General features: G+C 38.6%; 1 protein-coding gene across 6 annotated transcripts in view; it reads left to right on the top strand.

Annotated features, from left to right (window-relative positions):
* Positions 1-2,810, top strand: part of LOC132142595 (lysine-specific demethylase 2A-like) — a 28,453-nt gene extending 25,643 nt beyond the window's left edge. For all 6 annotated transcript variants that reach the window (XM_059552578.1, XM_059552579.1, XM_059552576.1 and 3 more), the window contains 4 exons: positions 348-511; positions 664-810; positions 892-1,107; positions 2,006-2,810. In XM_059552578.1, the coding sequence (XP_059408561.1) occupies positions 348-511; positions 664-810; positions 892-1,107; positions 2,006-2,187 (709 nt within the window). In that variant the 3' untranslated portion in view covers positions 2,188-2,810. The remainder of the gene's footprint in view (positions 1-347; positions 512-663; positions 811-891; positions 1,108-2,005) is intronic.
* Positions 2,811-20,583: the final 17,773 nt, after the last annotated feature.

Here is a 20,583-nt window from a genome sequence, read left to right as displayed (position 1 = left end):
TATTTTTCGGACTATAAGTCGCACCTAAGTATATAGTATATATGCTGAAATATAGCTATGCCTTCAGAGTAAAAACAGAGTTGATTATCAGAAAGTCTGTGCTTCTATTTCTTATAATATCCCCTTTTCAGTAATCTGTTGTTAACAACACTATGTTGTGGGGGTCGACAAAACAAAATATAAAGACACATCTGCGAAGGTATCTTCCTGAAAGGAATATATATATACATACATATGCAGTTTCTTTCATAATTGTGACCGTTCCTGATCTTGATCATTTTGGTTAATTTATGATTTTTTTTTCCCCTTCTCTCAGAGTAATTGTTTTTGGTTCTCTCCTGCTTTAGGGTTTGTGATAAGCGCTTATGGACACAGATAGATCTGAGTCGATGTCGGGCACTCAGTCCTCAGGCTCTGTCAGCCATCATAAAACGACAACCTGTGACGCTTGACCTCTCCTGGACACCAGTATCAAAGAAGCAGATTGCCTGGCTCATTCATCACCTCCCAAGTACCAGTTCTCAGCCTTTTATAGATCTAACAGTCTTAAACTTTGAAAATGTCTGATGTTTTAATGTTTACATGAAATTGCTTTAAAATAAAGCATGCATTACATTTGAGACTAAAATATTCTCTCTTTCTGTTTTTTTTTCCCCCTCACAGGCTTGAAAGATCTAGTAATGTCAGGTTGTTCTTCATTGTGTGTGTCAGCGTTAAGTTCACAGAGCTGTCCGGGTTTGCGAACACTTGACCTGAGCTGGACCGTGGGTGTCAAAGATTCACAGATAAAAGACCTCATTGTGCAGCCAGGTGAGGCACTCATAATCATTATTAATGGGAGTGTGTGAACAGAAATGTACTTTTTTTCACCTCTACTTTCTCATCGAACAGGCAGTGAAAGTCGCAGTCGGCTGAGAGGTTTGTTCACTCTGAGCTTGGCTGGTTTGGATGTGAGCGACTCCACCTTAAAGATGATCGTTAGACATATGCCTTCATTGCGCCGGTTAGATTTGTCCCACTGCCAGGGACTCACAGACCAGTCCATCAACCTGCTAACTGCTACTGGCTGCAATACTCGCAACACACTCAGACAGCTTAATCTTTCAGGTACCCTTTATTTGTTCCAACATTTTTATCACAAATGGTGCTGCAAACTCAAATCTTGCCAACACTTTAGTTTAGGAACCGATTCTCATTATTAACTTTTTGCTTATTAGTACTATTCATATTACTAACATTTTAACTGTTTATAAGTACATATATAGCACATATTAATGCCTTATTATGCATGTCTATATTTTATATCCCTTAATCCCACTCCATGACCTTACTATCAGTTAGCAGCAAATTAGGAGTTTACTGATGCAAAAGTTGGCGTTAATTGTAAGAACTGGTCCCCAAGCTAGATTGTCACCAAAATCTAAATGTCTTAAATTCAGTTCCAGATCAAATATAAGGTCATAAAATCTTAATTTAGTTTTAATTAAATAAATGTGTAAGTTGCAATGTAAAAATGTCAATTTGCTGACAGTTTGCTCACGCTCAGAGCATCAGAGATGTAGATGAGTTTGTTTCTGCATCAGAACAAATTTAGAGAGGTTACATCATTACACAAATTACTCACACATAGATCACATCAAAAAGATTACATCGCTTACCAATGAACCCTCTGCAGTGAATGGGTGCCATCAGAATGAGTCAAATATTTGTCTCCTGATGAAGACGAGAACTTTTTTCACTGCAGAAAGCAGTATTATGGATAGAGGTATTTAATAATGATTTGAAGTTAAATGTTTCAGTGCATTTGTTTCTTACAAACAGCTTTTCGTTCCACAGAATATTAAAAATGGATTGGAGTCATACAAATTGCTTGTGAATTACGGTGGTGTTGATAGAACTTTTTATTCTGACGACACCCATTCACTGCATTGGTAAGCAAGTGATGTAATGCTAAAGTCTGATACTACTCACAGTTGGTGGATTAATCTGTTCTTCATCTCTGAAGGTTGTAATAAGTTGACAGATGCTTGTCTGTCCTATATGAAGCGATTATCGGCTCTGGCTCTGTTGGATCTGCGGGGCTGTAGGAATGTGACTCGACGTGGCTGTGAAAACTTCATCTCTGACCTGTCCTACTGCACTGTATTCTGTCTGACCGAGGACAAACTCATTCAGAGAATATCATAACATAAACACATACATACACACACACATGCATACACACACAGTCTCCGCACAACTATGCTTAGCAAGCTCACGAGTGCTCCATCCCACTCAATACAGGCTCATCTGGCCTGAATGGGAGGATGAGGCCGAAGAAAAGAGACGGATGGAAGGATATGGCTGTTGTTCTAGTAGAAAAAGTAGGTAAAAACAGGCTTGACAGGAGAGGATATTTCATCCGCCGTCTTCGAGTGAAGTGGAGGATTTTATTCCCACAACCCATGTGACGGATCCAGACACATTCAGCATGTGGCTTCTTCTTCTTCTTTGGGCATTCAGTCCAAAGTGAGTCTTTCACAAGATGTTGCTAATATGCTTCAGACTGAATTTCAGAATCTAGCCAAGGTGGGATTTGGTGAATGAGGAAGAGATGGTTTGATCAGAAATTCAGTCCAGGTGTGGCCACTGATGTTCTGATGATTTGTTGACGCAGACGAGTTGAAGCAAGGAGAAAGAAAATGACAGACTTGGCCAATCCTGATACTTCTCCTCCACCACAACTTGATCAAAGAATATAGTGGCAGTACAGGATGAATCTGAATCATAGAGACTGCAGCCAACCATTTTATATCGTTCACTCACACTAAGTTTTTACTCCCTCGTACCAAACAAAGTCACTTTTTTTTTTTTTATCTGATGTTTTGTACCTTGCTTGCCCAAATGGGTGATTCACCTGCCTTCTCCTGTCCTGCCTAAACAAGGAAAGGGTTGCTCACAGTTGAGACTTGTTCATTTACCCTTGGAAAGCTATAATTTAACTGCAACTTGTAGCAACCCAATAGCAATTATTTTCTGAAGACTTTAAAAAAAAAAAAAAATCTTTTTTTTTTTTCATGAAAAAGCAGAAAAATTAAAAATGGAAAGCAAACAATGTGTTTGACTTAATGTTTTGTCACATGTTGTGTTTTAGCACAGAATTCATGAATATTTTGTCATATGACTACAGACAGGTGCATCTTAATAAATTAGAATGTCTTGGAAAAGTTCCTTTAAGTAATTCTACTGAAATTGTGAAACTTGTGTATTGAAATAAATTCAATGCACACAAACTGAAGTAGTTTAAGTCTGGTTCTTTTAATCGTGATGATTTTGGCTCACATTTATCAAAAACCTACCAAATCTCAACAAATTAGTGTACTTCATGAGACCAATAAAAAATTTTTTTAGTGAATTGTTGGCCTTCTGGAAAGTATGTTCATTTACTGTACATGTACTCAATACTTGGTAGGGGCTCCTTCTGCTTTAATTACTGCCTCAATTCGGCATTTCATGGAGGTGATCAGTTTGTGACATTACTGAGGTGGTATGGAAGCCCAGGTTTCTGTGGCAGTGGCCTTCAGCTCATCTCCTTTTTTGGTCTCTTGTTTCTCATTTTCTCTATGGGGTTCAGGTCTGGTGAGTTTGCTGGCCAGTCAAGAACGCCACCAACACCATGGTCATTTAACCAACTTTTGATGCTTTTGGCAGTGTGGGCAAGTGCCAAATCCTGCTGGAAAATAAAAATCGGCATCTTCAAAAAGTTGGTCATCAGAAGGAAACATGAAGTGCTCCACAATTTCTTGTTAAATGGGTGCAGTGACTTTGGCTCTCAAAAAAACACAATGGACAACACGTTGTCTGTGGTTCAGCAAATTCCTTGACACGTCTGTGTGTGGTGGCTCTTGATGCCTTGACCCCAGCCTCAGTCCATTCCTTCCTTGTGAAGTTCATTGAAGAAGTTTTTAAGTGTGAGCCAAAATAATCACAATTAAATGAACCACAAGACTTAAACTACTTCACTCTGTGTGCATTGAATTTATGTAATACATGAGTTTCACAATTTGAGTTAAATTACTGAAATGGTTGTTTATTTAGCTGACATCAGTTCAATAACATGGGTTTCGGAAAATGTGTCATTCAGCTCAATAAAATGAAAAACAATAACATTTTAAATTGATAACGGACATCAGAACTCAGATTTACACAAAACCGCTTCTGTGTGAATATTTAAATACAACATTCCATTAAAACAGTTAATCAGTTTAATCCATTTTGATGCCAATAATTTATATTTATGCATTTGACAGACACTTTTATCCAAAGCAACATGCATTGATAATAGTACAAATTTAAGCAAATTAATGGGTAGTACTTAAAGTTTTAGTGATTTCAATCTTTTGTGAGCATGTGCAGAATTTAAATATTAGCTTCTTATGTTTGCTGTATACAAGCCTCCTAATTCCTCAATACCACCTTTCAGGTAAGATTGCATTTGTTTTACCTTATTCTATAAAAGGTTATAAAGTTTGCACTTGCATTAAAAAAAAAACAAAAAAAACAGCTAAAACCTGCTGCATGTGAAAGGGTTGTTAAGAACCGTGATCATGAAGAATCCAAATATTCTCAAGTTCCAAAAGCCTTTATTAGAATTCTGCATTTTTGTAATTCATCCTCATTATGCTCAGCATTAAGATCTCTGTGTGGTTGGGCCTTTAATCTTCACCCTTAAGAGAACTGGACGTCGAGCTTTGTCCATTGGCTCTGCAGCAAGTAAAGAACCAAGTCATACCAAGTTTGGAACAACGCAAGGGTGAGTTAATGGTTACTTTTTTCTTTTCAGGGTAAACAAACCCATTAATGAATCACGCTTCACTACTAGGTTAACACATTCAGCTTTAAAATGAAATATGGTAATAATATTTATATTTACTCTAAATACTGAATTGATGAAAAGAAAAGGGTTGAACTTGTATCCAGAACTTAAAACTCCACCTTGCATCAAACGTGAAAAATTTAACTCTTCATCAAGAGTAAGTTACATACCACGAAAATTCAGTTAAGTCTTCAAAATTCTCGTGACTGATACTTCATTGATCAGCTTCATAGAATAGATTTAATTTTTGCATGGTGGAAACCAGAGTGTTTCATCTTGATATGTTTAAATAAAGAAATTTCGGCTCTTATGAATGTATTGCCTCACTGAATGTCATTTAGCGTGCCTAGTAATCTAGTAAACTTAGATACACATATGGTATATCCTCTTCACCAGGGAGCAGTAAATATGGTCAGATACAGTATTTTGCTGGTATCTGAAGTTTAAGTTAGGGCCCCCTGCAGGGCAATGGCGAGTGGGGCAGGGGGCCTGTAGAATCATGATGGAAGATAATCAAAGGCCCTCAAACATACTCAAACTCAAAAATATATATATATTTCAGATGTCTAAATGTTTTTATTTTATTTTAATATTAGATGTTGTAAATCTTTACTTTTGTGTTTTTAGCATTTCAACTGAGATTAAATGAAAAATGTACATAACTTTTAAGATTTACTGGGGACCTCAAGAAGCGCCTTGGCCCTGGTTGACAACCACTGCACTAGTTGGTTTATTTTTATGTGATTTCTCTCACCAGTGCAGACACGGGGTTTGCATGAAGGCTCACAGCCTTGACAAAGACAGAGAAGAAGCACAGAGGCCATAGCATTGCCACAAGAGTGAAATTCTCATCACCATCACCCAGAGAACCTCAGACCACTACAACCCACACAAATACAGAACTAATTAAGCATATACAACAGCACTTATTATTCTATCCACCTTATTTTGCAATGCAGAAGTATTTTCTGTGAATGAGTAACATTTCATTAGCCACTATACATAACTATACATAATATATATATATATATATATATTTTTTTTTAATTGACGGAAATCATAATATTACATCTCTTTTCTACGCAAATGGATGAGTGAGTCGATCGCGCAGCCAACAAGCGCGTTTTCGTCTAATTTAGAGAGAGACAGATTCATCTGGTACAGCGAATTTCTCTGAGCAGCAGGCCACTGTATACGTTCACTTAAAACATAACCGACTGTGTTTACGAGAATACTTGCAGAGACAATTATTTTGAAATAATTGTGTGTGTATTTGTTCATTCAGAAGTTAGGATACCCAAAAGATGAATTAATTCTTTGTACGCGCATTGTCTGAAATGCTGCTCACAGCGCGTGCTTTGAACGAGCCACCTCAGATCTATCCAGTTTGTGAACCACTGGTTTCCACAATGTTTTTGTTAAACAAAATAAATGATTATTTTAAAAGATTTACTCAAGAGAATAATCTGTTCACGAATCGGATCATGAACTTATATTACCGCATATTCATGCATCTGTTAACTGAATGCAAAGTGTGAGTTCTAGGAGAATGTTTGTCTCGTGATGAACATGTATCGCTCACTAGGAGTCGCTAAATGAACAGCTGCAGCACGCAGGTTATCTTTTTTTTTTTTTTTTCAATGGAGGATCAGTTGCCCTATTGGTTAAAATCCCCAAACAGTATACTTAAATATCAAATAAATAAATTACATCAAAACAGGGGCGTTTGCGTTTTGATGTGGTGGGCTGCTGTGGGCCAGAAAGTCCAGGGCCACTTTTTGGTCCCAGTCCGCCCCTGTAACTAGAGAAATAAAAAGTGCAGTAAATGTTAAAACTGTTTATAATTACAGCAATACATTAAAATAATATGATAAATAAAATACCTGTTTTCAAAATCAAGCAGCATAATAACTTGTACTTGTAGAGATAAAAACAACTGGAAGCAGATTATAACAGAAATGTTGCATATTCAAGTTATAAATGGCTGCACTCATTTCTATGACAAATTTAAGCTTTATATGTGAACATACAATACTCGTAGATGCTTGTGAGTGTTTGCATACATGCATGTGCGAGGCAAAGGGCCCAAAGTCGAAGGTACGAAGCGGTGTTGGAGATGCAGCCCAGACATTCAAAACCTCTGTGCAATCAACCCCCTGTAGAGGTAAAGAAGCACGATTAAGTATATGAATACTTTCAACCAGAATGTTAGCCTTTCAGCGGTGTCCATGAGTCTTCTAGTGCTGAGCTTCGTATGTGAAATGGTGTCTCGATCTTTTCCTCTGTTCCTCCTCCTGCCTCTAGGGGTGTACTCACACTAGGCACGATTGCCATGAACCGGCCCGAGTACGATTGTCCCCCCTCCCCACTCCCCCTCTGACCTGCACTCACATATGGTTTCAGCCCAGGCGGCAAGGAAGCCGACCGGAAGTTGAAGTCGGCTGGATGCTGCCATCTTGTAGCAGAACTTCACTTGCGTTAGCATCCCATTGACCTCCCATTCATTTTGGCGTCACTTTGACAGCGAATAACTTTACATCTGAGGCGTTTAAAGACTCCATTTTTCCATTATTTATTTCTAAAGATACACGACAATGTATAAAGTGCTCCATTACCTTCTATGTTACATTATGGCCCCGTAGAAACAGTTTTTGTAAAAATAGGCTAACGATTGCGTCATAACCACTCGACTCTCTGTCGCATTACCGTACAGACAGGAGGAGAAGCTCGCAGGCAATTAACTTAATATGGCATACTGGCGTTACATTTTAAAATACTATACAAAATAATTAATCAGAATACTTACTCCTTCTCACTCACGCCAAAGAACTCCCCGCTCAAGCTCGCAGTCTCTGCAAGATTAACGATGATCATCAAGCTTAGTTTGAGTCTGCGCGTCAGAAACGGAAGTGCTGAAAATAGCTAAAAACGGGCTTCACTTGTCTCAATTGAGTTCAAATGGGGTCGCTGTGTCCATTTCTTTTACTGTCTATGGTTTCAGCATTCGTGCCGGAGCACGCTTACGTCATTATGGTACGCGACGGTTTCGGGATAAACAGGAAGAGCGGCGCTCTTTGAACACAATGGAGTCCATCGCTCTGTTTTCTTTGTGGATAATTTTGTGTCGTTTGATCCATGGTGGTCCACAGCCCTCTCACAGACTGTTGTTAAACAGATGTGTAGTGGCGCGAAAATTTTCACGTAATCGTGCTGCTCGTATGAGGAGGTTTGCAAGGTACCAGCTGAAGTGCAGCAAGGACTTTGCAGCTGCACTTTTGGAGCGTCGCAAAACCGTGACGCCACGCGTCCTGTTCCGTGCTCCAGCACGGTTAGCGCTCACACTGCATGCGAACCGCGCCAGAGTCCAACTGAACCGTGCTCTGGCCCACCTCTTCCAAGCGGGCCAGGGCCGGCCAATCGAGCTGCGCCCGGGCACGGTTCGGAGCACTCACACTAGTCAAACGAACAGTGCTTTGGTGGTCAAACGCACTCGGGCACGGTTCAAACTGGCTAGTGTGAGTACACCCTTGGTCTTCTAGAGGAGTGTTTATAGAGCTGGTGTCTGTGACTAGGGGGCGCTGCTCCTCCTGTTTCTGAGAAGGCCAGTGTAAATGTCTCCAGTGTGGACGGTAAGTGTAAATACACATATATTATATACATAATATTGTGAAATATTTGTAAAGTTTGTAATTATGGTTTTCTATTTTTATTTTAAAGGGGACATCAGATGCCCATTTTCCACAAGTTCTTATGATTCTCTGGGGCCTTTTGAAATGTCTTTAACATACTTTGGTTAAAATTCCTCATCTAAAACAGCTCTGTTCACAGCCACCATCTTTAAATGCTAATGAGCTCTGCTCACCCCACCCCCCTCTTCCATGAAAGAAGAAAGGCGATTGGCAAATAATCATAAAAATACAATGTGTGAGATTTCTTCTGGAGGTGCAGCTGGATCACGAACAGTGGGCTCTGATCCATCCTTGAGCAAAACCTGCCTTGAATTGCCCCTCTTTCAGAAAGCAGTCTGGAGTTATGTATAAGATATGCGCAGACATAAATACATTTGGATGTATTTGGTGGCACATTAACATCAAAAACAAAACTAATCCACTGTGTCTTTGATGTCTCTTTAATTACAGTTTTAGCAGTCTCGGTTTTTGAAGTGAATGGGTCTCAAGTTCAAAATAAGGAAAAAAATAAATAACGTCAACATTATCTATATACATTTACATGTAGACATTCAGTAGACACTTTAATCCAAATAGACTTACAAATGAGGACAATGGAAGCAATCAAAATCAACAAGAGAGCAATGACATTCAAGTGTTGTAACAAGTCTCAGTTAGCTTAACGCAGTAGCAAGTTGTTTTTTTTTTATTTTTCTTAATCATATAATAAATACAACGAAAACAGAAAGAGTAGAAAAAAGAATAGTGCAAGCTAGTGTTAGTAGCCTTTTTTTGCTTTTGTTAATTGTATAATTAAATAAAAAGAAAACTGAATACAAGAGGACTTGAGAAGCTAGTGTTTGTTTTTTTAAGGTTCAAGATTCAAGATTGTTTTATTCGTCACATACAAAATTATATATAGCATATATAACCAGGAGTGAAATGCGAGTCAGGTCCGCTCCATGGACAGTGCAATTATTAAAGAAAATAACACAGATGAAAATATACATAAATATAGCTATGTAAGAATGAAATAAAAGTAAACAATAAAAATAAGAATAAAATATAAAAAACGCAAAATAATGTGCATGAAAGTAAACTGTAGTCTTAAATATTAAGATACACAGGGATGTACAATGTGCATTATACTGTAGTCTTAAATATTAAGATACAAAGTAATGTACAAGTGGCAAATGTGCAAACAGGTTGACACTGTCAGTGTGTCAATGTGAGGTAGTGAATGATGAATATTTTACTGATAAAGTGAACATTAAGCGGAGACAGGAAGATGTTAAGAGGTTGGTTTTGAATTTTAAGAGCCTGATGGCCTGGGGGAAGAAACTCCTCCTGAGTCTCTCGGTTTTTGCCATCAGGTTACGGAAGCGCTTACCAGATGGCAGCAAAATGAAAACATGGTAACTGGGGTGGGTGGAGCCTTTGATGATTTTAACAGCTCTGCTTTTGCAGCGTTTGCGGTAAATGTCCTGCAGAGAGGGGATAGCAGACCCTGAGATGCGCTCAGCTAAGCGCACAACTCTCTGCAGGGCTTTGCAGTCTTGACTGGAGCTGTTCCCATACTACACTGAGATACACTGAGTCAATACACTTTCTATAGCCCCTGAATAGAAAGTATTCCGTATTGCTGGTGAGACCCTGAATTTCCTCAGCTGTCGCAGATGGTACAGTCTTTACCTGGCTTTATTAACCTGTGTTTGAATGTGAGTAGTCCAAGTCAGGTCCTCGGGGATGTTTACACCAAGGTACTTGAAGCTGCTTACCCTCTCCAAAGGGGTCCCGCTGATCATAAGAGGAGTATAGGGCTGCTGCTGTCTCTTCCTGAAGTCCACAATCAGTTCTTTAGTTTTGCTCACATTCAGAGAGAGACAGTTGTCCTGGCACCATGATGTTAATTTCTCTACCTCATCCAAGTATGCGGTCTCATTATTGTTGTGAATGAGGCCCAGAACCACAGTATCATCAACAAATTTGATTATAGATGTGGAGCTGTGCAAAGACACGCAGTCATGTGTGTAGAGAGAGTAGAGCAGGGGACTCAGGACACAGCCCTGTGGGGCTCCTACGTTCAGGGTGATTGAGTTGGAGGTGTACTGGCCTAGTTTCACCACTTGAGGTCTGCCGGTGAGGAAATCAAGAATCCAGTTGCAGAGTGAAGAATTCAGGCCGAGGTCTATGAGTTTAGAAGCTAGCTTTAAGGGGACTATAGTTTTAAAAGCTGAGATATAGTCAATAAATAGCAGCCTTACTTAGTTCCTGTTATTGCTGTCAATGTGTGTGAGAGAAGAATGTAGGATGTAAGAGATGGCATCATCAGTGGATCTGTTTGGGCGATAGGCAAACTGAAGAGGGTCCAAAGTATCCGGGATGGAGGAGCAGAGGACGTTTTTAACCAGTCCCTCAAAGACCTTCATAACTATTGATGTGAGGGCAATTGGACGATAGTCATTCAGACAAGAGGGTTTATTGTTCTTAGGCACAGAGATGATGACAGATTTTTTGAATGAGGTGGGAACCACCGATGTAGCAAGAGACTCATTAAAAATGGATGTAAACAAACCAGCGAGCAGCGCAGGACCGCAGAACACAGCCAGAAATCCCATCAGGTCCAGCTGCTTTCCTTACATTCACTCGCTTTAGTGCTCTCCAAACCTCGTCCTCCGAGAGAAAACAAGTAACAAAAGTAACAAGCTTAAAGAAAACAATCAGTCAGTAAATGAATAGAGTGCAAGTCTAAAAGGGGCAATTAAAAAAAATAGAATTAGAATAGAGAGTCCTTGAGTTAGAGGGTCAAATAAAGATGGAAGAGATGTCTGTGAAAGTGATTTTGTGCCTCTTTGGGATGGCACAATAAAGCGGCGTTCAAGCTTCTAGAAGGCACATAAGTCTGAAGTAATGAATTTAAGTAAATGGGTGCAGAGCCAGTGGTGGTTTTTTAGGCAAACATCAATGCCTTGACTTGAGGAGTTATAGCCAGTGCAAATTGCTAAACAGAGGTGTGATGTGCTTTCTTTTCAGCTTGTTAAAAATTAATCTTACTGCTGCGTTCTGGATTAATTGTAAAGGTTTGATAGAACTGGTTGGAAGACCTGCCAAGAGAGCATTGCAATAGTCCAGCCTGGACAGAACAAGAGCTTGAACAAGGAGTTGTGCAGCATGTTCCGAAAGAAAGGGCCTGATCTTCTTGATGTTGAATAAAGCAAATCTGCAGGAACAGGCAGTTTTAACAATGTGGTCTGAGAAAATCAGCTGATCATCAATCATAACTCCAAGGTTTCTGGCTGTTTTTAAAGGAGTTATGGTTGATGTGCCTAACTTGATGGTGAAACTGTGATGAAACGATGGGTTTGATGAAACCACATGCAGTTCTGTCTTGGCAAGGTTGAGATGACAGTGATGGGCCTTCATCCAGCTGTTAGACAAGCTGAGATGTGAGGATTAAATTAAATATTACATTTATTTCTAAAACCTAAATGCTTTAGAAAAAAAGAACTGAGTTTAAGTTAAATAAAAAATATTGAAAATACGAATCATTTACTTAATGAACAACCCTTTGCCCCTAAAAATGGTTAATTACAACATCATGCAACCAGCATCATGTGATGTTATTTTCTTCTGTGTTGAACATTTTGAACACATTAATGTAATTTTTTTCACATTATTGTATTTTCTGCAATCTACAATCACCTATGTTGGTTACATTGTTATGGTTTGTGATACTTTTACGATTTCAGTTCAAATATATATTCAAAACATTTTATTATTTACTAATTAAATTGATTTTGTTCATTTATTTTTAATCAAAGATGCCAGAACAGCCTTATTTCACCCCATATCGTTCCCTGTTATTCCCTTACAATTGAGATACCTTTCTGAATGCAGTTTTGGCTGCATGGACCAATCTCTCAGGTTTCATTAAGTATTTTATGGGTTTGGAATAACATGAGATTATGATGGCTGGATTTTCACTTTCAGGAGAATTAACTCTTTACAGTCTTGCTCTAAAAAAAAAAAAAGATGTTGAAATGTTTCACCATTACTGCTGAGGAAACACATTTCCTTTTCATTAGAACACAGTTAAATATTTAAGTTTTAATCTACCTTATGGTTAATCTTTTCCTTGGATGTAATATTGTGCATACCTCCAGTTGTAGTGCTGCATCATGGGTTTGAGGTGTCAGCCAGAAGAAAGAGGGCCGAGTCCTTTACTGAAGCACTCATTATAAATGTAGAACAACCCCATTGAAAGAATCAGATATCTCTCAGCAAACAGCATACACAAAATCACACACAGAAAGTACTAACAGACAAATGCTGTACAAACCTAAAGTGCATTCTAGAAGAGATGTATGCAAAGAAAGCAGATAGATATGGTACAATATGTTTAAAAGTTTGGGGTGGACTTATTTTAAAACAAACAAAACATTTTCCGGCCTCAAACTTTTGAACAGTAATGCATAATCCCAAAACTGCATAGCATGTTCTATTTAAATGTTTTTCTTAGTCTGGATGGCAGCTGAAAAGATTAGGTTGTGTAAAAAAAAAAAAAAGAAAACTCATTAGTGTTGTTCCTCATTTTAGGGTCTGTTTCCTCCAGGATCATCCACAGAGCAGCCAATGTCTTAAGTAAAACGTGACCAACATCTCCGAACATCACAAAAAAAAAAAAAAACAGGAAGGGAAAAGTAACAGTGGTGTACACAGCTGAGAAGGGAACAAACACACACAAGACATTTACTGTGATGGGATTTATGTTTGTCTCAAACTTTAGTTAACTAAAATGACTTGCGTCTGCTTCCGTGTGACTGTGTGTGAGTTACCTGGATTAACCTCTCTGTAACAAGCCACACCATAAGAATCCATTATATTCTGGAAGATGGAAGTGAGTATGTTGCTATTAAAGAGGGTTGGAGGAGATGTGGGTACAGGTAGATGGTTGTAAGAGTCCACACTGCTACAGCTCTTTCTCTAAGAAACTGAAATGACAAAAAAAAAAACAATACTCCACTGCAAAATTCACTGCTCGAGATCCTCTAGTATATGAGAAAATAAGTATTTCCCTGCATTTCTAGCCCTCACCCTATATACTTCTTCAATACCTTTTTTTTTTGTGAACAATTTATTATTAAGTTTATTAAATAGTCTTATCTCACCGTTCCTTCTATCAGAGCGCTCTGCAGCAGGGGAAGTTTGGTCTGACTCGAGAACAAGTCTATCGTTCCTTCATTATCTGGCTCGGCTCGGTGTTCATCTTCAGTTCTCTCTTCACAGCAGTTCAGTCAGTGTACTGTTTGAGTACATGAATTACTCCGGGATAGTGGTTTATTTGAACTCAAAGGGAGAGTCAGCCACATTAAAAAAGTTAACAGCTTAAGTCATTTGTGAATTAATGCGTATTGGAGAAGCGAACCGTTTAAAACGATTCAGTTTGATTTGGTGAACTGGTTCAAAAAGATCCGGTTACATCGAGTGATTCATTCGCGAACCGGATATCACAAACTGCTTTGTTTTGAACTCTCTCTCACAACAGACACGGAAGAGAAGACAATGCTGAATAAAGTCGTAGTTTTTGCTATTTTTGGACCAAAATGTATTTTCGATGCTTCAAAATATTCTAACTGACCCTCTGATGTCACATGGACTACTTTGATGATGTTTTTCTTACCTTTCTGGACATGGACAGTATACCGTACACACAGCTTCAATGGAGGGACTAAGAGCTCTCGGACTAAATCTAAAATATCTTAAACTGTGTTCTGAAGATAAACGGCGGTTTTACGGGTTTGGAACAACACGAGGGTAAGTTATTAATGACATAATTGTGCTATTTTGGTGAACTATCCCTTTAAAGGGATCCTATTATGCTTTTTCAGGTTTACAACTTTATTAGTCTGTTGCTGTTTGAGCATAAAAAAGATCTGCAAAGTATTTTGGTGAACTATCCCTTGTCACCTGTCGCTTTGGTCTTCATCAAAAGCCGCTTGCGTCACCTGCTGGTGAGTGACTGACAGCAGCTGGAGATCATGATCATATTCCTGCAGCTCCCGTTTGTGCAATGGAGAATGCCAGTGCAAAGCCTTGGAAATACAAGGCATTTAAATGCAAGCACTCTTAATGCAGTGCATTATGTTTTTCAGTTAGTGCTATTCAACGTTCTTTTTGGTTTCAAAGACATATGTCATCATTTTTCTTCCTTAACGTGGCTTCATGGGAATTGTTGGAGTCTGTCGGAGAGCACTTAGTCTAATGCTGTCTGGAGGACAGTCTGTGCGTGAGTGCAATAGCGGAAGTGTCCCGTTACTGCAGAAGCATATACAAACGCGACGACACAAATAGCAGGTCTTTGAACCCACATCCTTTCGTTACTCCTGACATTGACATGCGATTCAGCCACAGACCTGCTGCAGCACACAACCATTGTGCAATCATTTTTTCAGAGTTTCGAATTTGTCACTGTTCTCCCAGTGTATAGTTTGCTTTCAAGATTTGAAAACTTGTAAAGAGTGATCTGAAAACTGGTGTGAAAAAATGATTGCACAACACCATAAAAAAGAGTGTTGCACTTCTGAAGTGCAAAAACAAACTCAAAAACAAAATTATGTTTGAAGAGATGTAATTTTTTTTTACCACTTTGCAAGCCTGCAAATATGGAAGCACATGGGTAGCGATATTCAATTTGCAATGTAATATGCAAAATGACAATGCAATATGTAAAATGGCAATGCATTTCTGTATTTACATTTACATTTTCCAATACATTTGTGCAACGTTTGGTGCAAAATGAAAATGAAAATTAAATTACATAATTTTCATTTGGCATTTCATACACCGGTTTTAATATGTAAAATGAATACTAATTTTAACGCTTTATAAGTTGCAAAATTAAAATGAAAATGTATTACAGAAATGATTAGATATAACATGTTCAAGCAAAAACTGTGGCAAAATGATCATTTAAATACTAGTTTTCTTAAATGCATTAACACTCACAGTCAAGACAATTACGATTGCATTTTCATTCAGTGTCCCGCAATGAATGTAGCAAAATTCAAGGCGCACATTGAGAGCCGATCACGTGTCCGCCCCCTCCCGCCATGTCAATCACTGCGTGAACAAGGTGGGGCTTGTAGAAGGTCAGAGACTCAAATCTCAAGAAGAGGATTCAAGTGAGAGAACATAGACAAGACCGTTGGTCCGTGTACGTTTTGGTCATTTCGGTTTATGGCTTCAATATTACATTCGCACTTGTGGGCGGCGCTGATACGCTCCTTTCATCTGATTGGTCGAATCGCTCAACCTTCAGCTCGGTCTTTCCATTCTTTCAGGCAGAATAAGAGTCAGTGCGAGTGAAGCAATGTCTGTATGACTGTAATGTCGAATGAAATATTGAAGCCATAAACCGAAATGATCAAATCGTACACGGACCAACGGTCTTGTCCATGTTCTCTTACTTGAATCCTCTTCTTGAGATTTGAGTCTCTGACCTTCTATAAGCCCCACCTTGTTCAAGCAGTAATTGACATGGCGCCAGGGGGCGGACACGTGATCGGCTCGGAATGCATTTTCAATGTGCACCTTGAATTTTGCTACATTCATTGCGGGACACTGAATGAAAATGCAATCGTAAGTGTCTTGACTGTGAGTGTTAATTCATTTAAGAAAAATAGCATTTAAATGATAATTTTGCCACAGTTTTTGCTTGAACATGTTATACATATCCAGAGGTGGGTAGAGTACCCAATAACTGTACTCAAGTAAAAGTACTTCTAGAAATATTTACTCAAGTAAAAGTAAAAGTACTAGTCTTGAATAGTTACTTGAGTAAGAGTAAAAGAGTATCGGATAAAAAATCTACTCAAGTAGTTAGTTACTAGTTACTTTGGGTCATATATACTGAGCCTATTTTTATTTAGATATATAGATAAAATGTATGTAATGTATGTGTGCGTGTATAAATGTATATATTTCATCAGCCTTTACTCCAATTTATGTAATTTATTATAAAACCCTGTCTGTTTACTTAAGTAACAGATATAGGTGTCATGCCATAACATATTTTTAATACGACTGACTTTATATTAAATGTGAATTTAACATTGAAAGTTAATGTGATATAAATATTGCTACTTATCTTTCATTGTTCAGAAAGAGAGCAAATAACATTTACATTATTAAAGATAATTTTCACTGACAGTCTAGATTTCAATCACTCTCAGAAACTCCCATTAAAATCACTGAAACTGTTAACACTGTGAAATCAATATCTTAATTAAAGATTCGTACACACATCTGCACTTTGTTGTTCCTGCGAGAGAATTCGCCAGAAAGAGGTAGGCCTATTCAGTCAGTGAGCGAGTGAAGGAAGCACCGGCATTTTAGCGATGACTCATCTGAACGCCTCTGATTGGCCAATGCTTTAATAAGCTCAAAAGAATCATGTGTGATTTGTTATAATGCGCAAGGCTGTATAAACGCATCTATCTCTGGCTCAGCGCCAGCAAGCAATCACAGATCTGAATTTAGCAGCTGATAATATGACTCGCTGAACGTACTTGCACCAGTGAGATTGTATTAAAATTAATAAAATCTTAATCGGCTATGTTTTGTCTTTTGGAAGCTGCATTCAACTTGACTCCCCTCTGTTATAAGCCAAACACGTACAACAAACTAATGTCACAGTGGTATCGTGTACTGTAATCGAATGTAGCCCAAGTTATTACCTGTTAAACAGTAGACAGCACACGCGGTGTTCATCTAATAAGGATCTCCATCGCTAGCAAATAATAACCTTTGCAGATTTCAATTCAGTGCAGTTCCAGCCCCGTTTTCAACGCTCTTTCTGTTCTTAAACGTTACAACTCCGAGTGAACCACTTCAGACGCTCAGCGCGTGCGGCAGGGAACTGAACGACTCATTCAAACTGATTCATGAACCAATTCACTCGTTTGCCAATTGGTTTGATCAAGCCTTTGAACAGAATTGACTCAAAAGAATGAATCATTCGCGAATGGGCATCGCTCATTGCCCAGAGAAAAGTAGACGGCGCGTTTGGCATAAACTGAAGCATTATAACATTTATTGCATTAAGATAAAGTAACGAGAGGAGCGTCGCCCACAGTAACGAAGTAAAAGTACAGATTTTTCCCCAAAAATTTACTCAAGTAAGAGTATAAAGTACCCATCTTTAAATATACTCCGAAAAGTATTCGTTACCCCAAAAAATTACTCAAGTAAATGTAACGAAGTAAATGTAACTCGTTACTACCCACCTCTGTACATATCTAATCATTTCTGTAATACATTTTCATTTTCATTTTGCAACTTATAAAGCGTTAAAATTAGTTTTCATTTTACATATTAAAACTGGTGTATGAAATGGCAAATGAAAATTATGTAATTAAATTTTCGTTTTCATTTTGCACCAAACGTTGCACAAATGTATTGGAAAATGAAAATGTAAATACAGAAATGCATTGTCATTTTACATATTGCATTGTCATTTTGCATATTACATTCCAAATTGAATATCGCTACCCATGTGCTTCCATATGCAAAGCTCTGTTTTCAGAGTTTCAAAAAAAAAATTCACACATTCGCACACCAGTTTTCAGATCAACATTTACAAGGTTTCAAACCTGGAAAACAATCTAATTCAGTGGGAGAACACTCAAATTTGAAACTCTGAAAAATTCTTTGCGCAACATCGTACATTTTTTTCCGCAGTTCTGAAGAAGGAAATCTCAAAAACAACATGATGTTTGCATAGATATATTTTTTTTTTTTTTACATTTTGCAAGCTTGCAAATCTTACTTTTCGATCTTGCTAAACTTTTTTTTGTAAGATTTTGAGTTTTCGAACACTTAGTTTCAACCTTTCAGACTGTATTTTCAGTTTTGAATCATGGCAGGATTTAAATCCCATACCAATGAATATTTATAGAAACTTTACAGTAATGGATCAGGGTGTGAAGTTTTTTTTATTTACTTTATTCACACCACACACACACCACAATCACTGTGCGGCATCATGTCGCTGAGCTGCATCGGGCAACATCACCTCATCGCAGGCTATATTGTCTCCTGCCAGGCAAAACTTTGCATTCAGGAAAAACGCCCTGGAATGGCGAATCCATCCATGGAAGGCCTCCACTGGGATGTCAACACAGGCCAGCTCCATTGCCCTTAGAAGGTTCTCTCTAGTGTATGGTTGTCTGTCATAAACCTTCCATCTCCACTAAGAGAAGAACTCCTCTATAGGGTTCAGGAAAGGGGAGTAGGGTGGCAGACAGACGTTTAAAAAGTGGTTACTGTTGGTGGTGAACCACTCTGATTTGGTTTGTTTTGTGGAATTGTACATTGTCCCAAATGATCACATAAATGTGATGTGCGGGCCCATGATGGTGTTGTTGGCGGTCCAGGAGGATGTCTTTTAGCTCCTCTAGGAAGGTGAGGAGACGTTGGGTGTTGTAAGACCCAAGGACAGCATGCCGGTGGACAAGCCCCTTCAAACCCATGGCTGCACAAAGAGTAATATTACCCCCCTGTTTGCCAGGAACCTCAGTGATGGCTCTTTGGCCAATGATGTTACGGTCTCTTTGCCTTCGTTTCTGCAGGTTGAAGCCAGCCTCATCCAGGAAGAGGTACTCATGAGGTCTGGCCATCGCGTCCGACTGTAATATCCTCTGTGAAAATGTGAAAGTTCACAGGTGTTCAGAACAATCAGGTAGCACAGTATTGACCAGAAGTAATGTAGGCCACTGAGCAACACAGTATGTCCACTAACTGTACTGTGAACATGGATGTATACTTACTTGCACGTACTCGTAACGTAGGTCTTTGTGTCGCGCAGAGTTGCGCTCAAAGTGAACCCTATAGACCGGTTTCATCCGCATCTTTTGGCGCCGGAGAACTCAGTCTATTGTATTGTGACAAAGAAAGCAATAGAGTACAATACCTGTTGTGGTTGTCTGAATGCCCTGATAATGGTGGCCATGGTGAACCTACTCAGGTTTGGATGGACTCACAGTCCTGCTACAGCCATTGTCATGCCATGGACAATGACATGGTCAATGACTGTTGCTCGCATCTCGTCCGTAATGATGGTGCGAGGTTGTCTTGCTCTCCCTCCTGGACTTTCTCCTCTCCCTTGTTGGCCTGCTCCTCTTCCTCCTCTGATTTGAACTACTCTTCCTCATTGGCCTGCTCCTCTTCCTCCACTGATTTGAACTCCTCTTCCTCGTTGGCCTGCTCCTCTTCCTCCACTGATTTGAACTCCTCTTCCTCGTTGGCCTGCTCCTCTTCTTCCATGGCCAGCTCTTCTCCCTCCTCTGACTTGAATTCCTCTTCCCCTGACTCTGCCTTCATCCATTGTGTTTGTTTGGAATCTTCAGCCAACTGTACACTCTGAACTTGCTTTTATACATGTGGTCACAGCATTAGCAACAAGTGTCTTCAATTTTGAGTCATTGTGTGTAATGAATGATGCCAGGTGTGTTCATTGTGTTCAAATATTGCTGACTGTTGCAAGCATTTTGCATCACATGAGCTTTCATTTGAGAATATGAGCAGATCTCTTTTGCAACTTGTGTTTTAGCAAAAAAGACGTGTTAAGATTTATGAGAACGGAGGATTGTGTTTTGTGAATTGTGTCTTCATGTGAAATGTGTTTATGATATTGGAAAATGATGGCTAGATTTAGTAAATGTGTTTAGACAACTGGTCATTTGGTTTAGAGGATTGGCTTTTGTGTTTTAGCATTTGAGAAAAACTAATACAATTTCAATAAAATTAAGAGATTATTAAAATAATATCTGCAATGGTAAATTTAAGGTTGCACAAAGTAGGCTAATAGAAAAAAATAATAGTTATCCATTTTGATTGACATTAGCTCTTAATGCATCAGATACTGTTTTTATCCTTCTATTTTGGAAAAAGATATACTAAATCACAAAACAAGGGAAGGCGTATATATTAATATCTAGGCTAATGCTTTTAATTTTAATATAATATAACAATTATAATACATTTCAATTGGAATGGTAAATT

Source organism: Carassius carassius, chromosome 6, assembly GCF_963082965.1.
Source record: "Carassius carassius chromosome 6, fCarCar2.1, whole genome shotgun sequence".
NCBI lineage: Eukaryota > Metazoa > Chordata > Actinopteri > Cypriniformes > Cyprinidae > Carassius > Carassius carassius.
The sequence above is the reverse complement of the archived record's forward strand: the minus strand, read 5'-3'. Positions and strand labels throughout refer to the sequence as shown.